General features: G+C 59.2%; 1 protein-coding gene across 1 annotated transcript; it reads left to right on the top strand.

Moving 5' to 3' along the window:
* Position 1: 1 nt before the first annotated feature.
* Gp1bb (glycoprotein Ib platelet subunit beta) lies at positions 2–1,343 on the top strand. Its single transcript, XM_036195398.1, has 2 exons — positions 2–225; positions 461–1,343. Exons 1-2 carry the CDS (start codon positions 21–23, stop codon positions 1,069–1,071), a joined length of 816 nt encoding a protein of 271 aa, XP_036051291.1. The 5' UTR covers positions 2–20; the 3' UTR covers positions 1,072–1,343.
* The last annotated feature ends 4,896 nt before the right edge of the window (positions 1,344–6,239 follow it).

The following is a 6,239-nucleotide window of genomic DNA, read 5'->3' on the forward strand; positions in this document are numbered from 1 at the left end:
AGCCAGTGTCCGAGTGTTCCATGAGGCCCAGGGAGCGGGCGGGGGCGGAAGCCCGGGACGCCTGCGGGGCCCTGGCGATAGTACCCTATCTGTCACAGCAACGCCCTTGCGCGCCGGCCCAGAGTTATTTTTGGCCAGGCGGCAGAACTGTGGTCTGTTGCTGCAGTCTCGGGCCATCGCCACTCCAGAAAGAATTGGGCTGCCATCCTTTCGCCATGGGCTCCCGTGAGTTCTGGGGTCGGGTCTGCCGCTTCCTGGACAGAGCCGCGCCAGGTGTTCTGGTTTGGGCAGCAATAGGGCAAAGGCTTGGGTCAGACTTGGAGGGAAACACTAGCCAGCGTGCAGGGTGGCCGGGGTGGAGGCGCCTGTGGACTCGCGGGACGCTGGCCTTAGGAACTGGCGGGAGCAGCGCTGGTGCTCCCGGTGATGCTCGCGGCTCATGCCAGCGCTTCTCTTCCAGGGCCGCGCGGGGCGCTGAGCCTGCTGCTTCTGCTGCTAGCGCGGCCCAGGCTCCCAGCCGCAGGCTGCCCCGCGCCGTGCAGCTGCGCAGGGACGCTCGTGGACTGTGGGCGCCGCGGACTGACCTGGGCCTCGCTGCCCGCTGCCTTCCCTCCCGACACCACCGAACTGGTGCTGACCGGCAACAACTTGACGGCACTGCCGCCCGGGCTTCTGGATGCGCTCCCTGCGCTGCGCGCAGCGCACCTGGGTGCCAACCCCTGGCGCTGCGACTGCCGCTTACTGCCGCTGCGCGCCTGGCTGGCCGGCCGCCCTGAACGTGCGCCCTACCGCGACCTGCGCTGTGTCGCGCCTCCAGCTCTGCGCGGCCGCTTGCTGCCCTACGTGGCAGAGGAAGAGCTGCGGGCAGCGTGCGCGCCCGGCCTGCTCTGCTGGGGGGCTCTGGTGGCGCAGGTCGCGCTGCTGGTCCTCGGGCTGCTACACGCGCTGCTGCTGGCGCTCCTACTGGGTCGCCTGCGGAGGCTGCGTGCGCTCGCGCGTGCCCACGCCTTCCGCGAGTTATCGCTCACAACCCCGCTGGTGGCCGAGCCGGCCGGAGCCGTTGCATCCTAAGAAAGGACAGGCGCAGACCTGCAAACTTTACGGGTCCCTGCTGGAGCACCCTCTCCTTCACCTGGATCTGCCTCGGCCTCTGCCCTTCCCCCCAATCTTCCAGATCCAAGCTCAGCAGGCCTGAATCCACGTGGGGCCAAACTGCCGCCGCCAGCACTACCGGAGTGAAACAACCCTGAGCCTTCAGCGCCTAGGGAGGTGGAGCGGCCCAGCTCGATACTGAGCAGTCTCCCCTGCCAGACTCCACACTGAATAAACCTTTCTCCTCCTCATCTGGCGGTTTCTGTACCATCTGACCGTGCCAAATTCCAGAAAGGGCCTGGGGGAGGTTGTTCAAGGGGACATTTTCATGCACTGCCAAACTGCCTGGGGCAAAAAGGAGTCAGTGATTAAAATTCCCTCTACCCAGCTGTCTTCGAGGTCATTCACAGTGAGGATGCTACAGACAGAGAGGTCCTCTGGCACTGAGGAAGCTTGAAACAGTATGGGCAGGCAGCTTGATGTTCAGGGGAGTGGCTCTTGTGGGAAGCCAGGGCCATGAGAACCTTTGAAGGACAGCTCAGAAATTGAGGTGTTCCTGGTCAGTGACCCCCACTGTGTGGACTGCTATCAGAGCACCCAGAGACAGATGGAGCTTGGGGTGACTTGAATACAGGTGACTGTGGTCTGTGGTCCACTGGCATTCCATGGGCCATCTCAGTGGGGAGTTGGAATCTGGAAGAGGAGGCAAGGCCAGTTTACAGAGACAGGATACAAGGGCCTGCAGATATGACTTTAACCAGTCTCTGAAACATGGCCTGGAGTGAGCCAGGCCTCTTCCCACACCCTTGGGCCCTTCAAGTGTTCCCATCCTTGATCACCCACCCACAGCAGCCTCAGCCCTTCTGACAGGACAAGACACCCTAACAGTACGCATTACCTGTCTCTGCCTCCTTGACTGTCCAGCTGCAGCACACCTGCCTGCCTCCCGCCCTTTACACCTGCTATTCCTAGCCTGGCCCATGGCTCCCTTCCCTTTACAGCTCACTTTCTATCTCTCCAGAAAGTCTCCTTCACTGCTCAGGACAACACGGAGCACTCCATTTCCCACGTTCCCATTCTGGAGCGGAGAAACTGGGTTCCTTTCTGGGTGCCCAAATGAGCAGAATGGCACCTTCCTCACTGGAGGTACCAGGCTTAGGGGTCCCTGTCCTGAGCTTGATGTAGGTCCCACCTGGCTGCCTCTATAATGGAAGCTTTTGTTCCTGTCGATCCTCATGAAGAGCCTTGGGTCTCGGCACAGGGAAGCACTGGGTCCTGTGACCGCCACTGACCAGGTCGGGGAGGCTGTAGCTGACATGGCCTTTGTCCTGGCCTTTGTGGGACAAGACAGATGACCCTCTAGTAGGCTGATTCTATCTAGAGGCTGCCAGTCAGAGTGAGGCATAAGCCAATCCCTCCTTTGTGGGCAGGTGCAGGGCATCCGGCCCATTGTGGGCTGCAGTGAACTGTGTGCTTGTCTATCCGGCCTTATCACTGCATCAGGGAGAGTCCTCTTTGTCCACCCTCCCAAGGGGTGGCCTGTCACCCTCAGGACCCCTGGTTGAAGCACACAGATAACACCTTGAAGTCATTTGAATGCAGTGTGGGGAGGGGTGTTCCTTCTGCTTTTCAGAGGAGCAAATCAGGTCTTTAAGAATCATCTCATGCTTCCGTCTCTCCCTGTGGCTATGATGGAGCAGAGCTGGGACAAGCTTCCTGGGGTCCCCACTCTCCTTCTCACTAAGAACCCTTGGGGGCCTAGAAGAAAGTGACCAGAGGCCCCAAAATGTCTCCAAGCTAAGGAAGTATGTAACCCTAAGCAGTGGGACGAGTCCTAGCAGAAGCCATAGGAAGGAGCCCAGGCTCAGTGCTCACTGCTCACAAAGCTTGAAGGCTCCAGAACCAGAGTCTTGCTGAGACTCTGGGTTTAGGAATCCTGAAAGTCAGTTGCCACAAAAGCCAGGGCTCCACCAGGGAAGAAACAGGGCTGGCATCACAGTGAGTTCGGACACAAGGATGGACCTCCTGTTCCCTGGTTAATGGGGCAGCTGTACGTTCCCCCAGGAGACCCTCTTGATGGACCCTCCATGTTTCAACTGGCCAGTGCCAAGACACCAGCCTGGCCTCAATAGCTGGCCTGCCTAATGGCCTGGAAATTTCTCCAATTCTAACTCCTGACCCTAAGCTGACCCTCCACGTGCTTAGCCTGGGGTCTCAGCCTCCAACAAGTGTGGGGAAGTGGATGGTCCCAGCTCAGTGCTTCTGAATGCACACACCTACCTCCTCCTTGGCCCAGCCTCCAGCATTGTCTTCCACTTCAGAGACAACACACCTGCCCTGGAGTCTCCTCCCCAGTCACCAACTGGTCCCCTCTGTGGTCTGGGACTCCTCCCAGATGAGCATGTCACAAAGCCGGTCTCAAAGGCTTACATAGTACTGTACACACATACAGATCCAGGCTGGCTGATTCTGAGCCCTTCCTTTGGAGCTCAGGAAGTCAGGGGTGACTACACCACACTGCCCACCCATCCCTTGGTCTCCCAAGACTTCAGCTCTCCAGTAAGGCCCAGCCTTTGTGCACCTGTCCCACAAGCTGCACCCATCTCTCCTTTGCCTGCTTCAGTGGATCCACCCTCTCTCCTGAGACCTTCCTCCCTATCCAAGGCTTCATTCAAACTGAACGATTCCCAGCCTCAGCTAGTCTAACAGAGGCCCAGAGGTGCATTTAGAGAAGTCAAGCCACTGTGCTGTCAGCCAGCCAATGACTGACCAAGGAGCTGAATAGATGGAGTCCCAGCAAGGCCACACCAGCCTAGGCATAGGCAGAGCGGTGACGTCCCTCAGAAAGCCTCTACCTCATTGTGAAATAGACACATGCTGCGGGAGGTGGGGGCTGTGGCCCTCCTTTTTTAACCGCCTTTTGCTGAGCCCTGTCGTCCCTTCAAGCACCATGGCCCCGACTGGCACCAGAGGGCGCTAGCAATCCGCAGAAGACGCAGAGCTCAGCGCACAGCTTAAAGGCCTGGGCGAACTCTAGGACGCCTAGGACGTCCACCTAAAGAGCAGGGGACCGTCCAGACTGCACCGAGAGGGGTTGGCAGGTCATTCCCTCGGGGGATGGAGCGGAGAGCGCTGCGAGACCGCTGACAGACGCAGAGAAGATGAGTGCCGGGGGGGCGGGGGGAGGGTGCCTTCCTCCTATCCTTGACAGCCGGTCAACCGCAAAGATAAGGACTTCTTCCGCCTGGCGGGAAGGACGCGGACCAGTCCAGGTGCGCCCCCCACCCACCCATGTTTGCTCCGTAAACACTCATTGGCCCCCCGCTGTGTGCATTGCGAGGGGGCGGGGCTGATGACAGCGGGCGCTGGACTCCTGCCATTTCTGCCCTGGATGATGAGGGGAAGCTCAAAGATTCAGAAAAAGCGGCCCAGGCATCTCCTGGCCACTCTGGTGACCCGGGAAACATTGGGATTCTCCACGAGTCTTCCATAGCCTGGAGAGACCTCGGAACTTGGCTGACCTTCTTGAAGCCACCCCAAGGAGGAGGCCCTGGGAAAGATGGGGGGGGGGGGCAGACTAAGCCACGTAGGAGGGGGAGGCCCGCACCCGCTGCCCAGACAGAGCAACAACATTGGGGTGGGTGGCCCATAGCTCACCGCAGCGTCTGCGCCCACCCCCAGCGTTTCCGATGGAAGACAGGCGGCTAGTGATAAATCACCAGCTCCCACTCCCACCCACCCAGGGCTAACTGGTGGGCAAGAAGGGCTTCAGGGACCGCGTATCACAGAGACAAGGCCTGGAACAGACAGGATAGAGCTAGAGGCAGTCTGACACCAACCAGTCCTTGCTGGGGTGTCTGAGCTCCCCGAGTACCCTTTCCATAAAGCCCATCTGGAAACCAGCTGAGAGCGGTCCCCACCCTACTGACCCCAACTGGAGGTGGTGAGCCAGGCCTCTGCAGCAAGTTTCAGTTCCCTCGGGAGGACCATAAATCAGTAGGGGCCACTTGGAGTAGTGCCCCCAGTAGAGTGAGGGTCTCCGGGGGTCACTGATCCTAGTGACTAGGCCCGGCCTTGACTGTGTCTCTCCCTCCTTAAATAGCTCTTGTGGGGCCTCCCAGCCCCCAGCCTTTCCTGGCCAGTGTAGTCTGGCCTGGAGCCCTCTATGCTCTGCTGTCTATAATGGCTGCTCATGCCTACTGCCCTCGTGTCTCAAAGACAGAAAAAGTCACAAGGAGTGATGTGTCCTCCTTAGGGCCAGCCTGCCCCTGGTCCCACAGAACCTGCGGGATCAGCAGGTCCTCCCCAGTGAAGCTGTCTCTAGGAGTCTGCTCTGTCCAAGGCAGTGCTGCCCTTTGGCTGCTTCATTCTGCCTTGCTGTCAGCTCCCTACCCAGAGTGCTGGGGGAAGAGCCAAGTCCGGCCCCCAGGTTTGAGTGAACCACCTTCCTCACACACATACCAAGGCAGGTGTGAGGAGAGGCTGATGAGAGCCCGGGCCAGGCTCTAAGCCCTGCAGGGCACAGTCCACAGCCCCACTGCCAGTTTCCCTAGCCCTTAAGAGCTTTCTTCAGGACCCATGTGTGGAGTCAAGGCCACTTGCGCACTAAGAACCCCAGATTTCCCCTGTAACTTGTCTCTGGAATGGGGTTGGGGGTACCCCAGGGGCTCCTTCTCTGGAAAGATCTTGGGAACACTTAGGATTGTGCCTGAGAGGCACCCAATGGCTTTAGCTAGCCTGCACCTTGACCCTCAGAGCAAACCCTCAAGTCACGCACTAGAGACATCTCAGGAGAGGGATAGAGAGGGCAGAGGCTGGAAGTTGGGGCTAGAGCTCAGGTCTTTTGGCCTCAAACCCAGTGAAGGTAGATTCTCCAAATCCCATGGGGCCAGCTGCCCCTTCTTCTGGGGTTGCTCTCCCAACAGTGACCCCAGGGCTATCATCTAGCTGTGTTTGTCTGCCTATACCAAACAGATCAAGAGCTCTGGGCCTGGCAGATCCAGGTGCAGCTGGAGAACAGTGCAAGGGGCCCTTCGACAGAAGCCAGCCTGTCCTATCTCTACTCAGGGTGTGGCTCTGTCTCCTTCTGGATGGCAAAGGGACACGTGGAAGGACTTGGCCAGCTTGGCCCAGTGGCTCCCCAGGAT

Source organism: Onychomys torridus, chromosome 8, assembly GCF_903995425.1.
Source record: "Onychomys torridus chromosome 8, mOncTor1.1, whole genome shotgun sequence".
Lineage (NCBI taxonomy): Eukaryota > Metazoa > Chordata > Mammalia > Rodentia > Cricetidae > Onychomys > Onychomys torridus.

Excerpts from the sequence above, each read along its gene's own strand:
- Gp1bb (XM_036195398.1), top strand. The coding sequence starts at position 21 with ATGAGGCCCAGGGAGCGGGCGGGGGCGGAAGCCCGGGACGCCTGCGGG. Across the intron at positions 226-460 it reads TCCTTTCGCCATGGGCTCCC|GGCCGCGCGGGGCGCTGAGC; the intron begins GTGAGTTCTGGG and ends CTTCTCTTCCAG.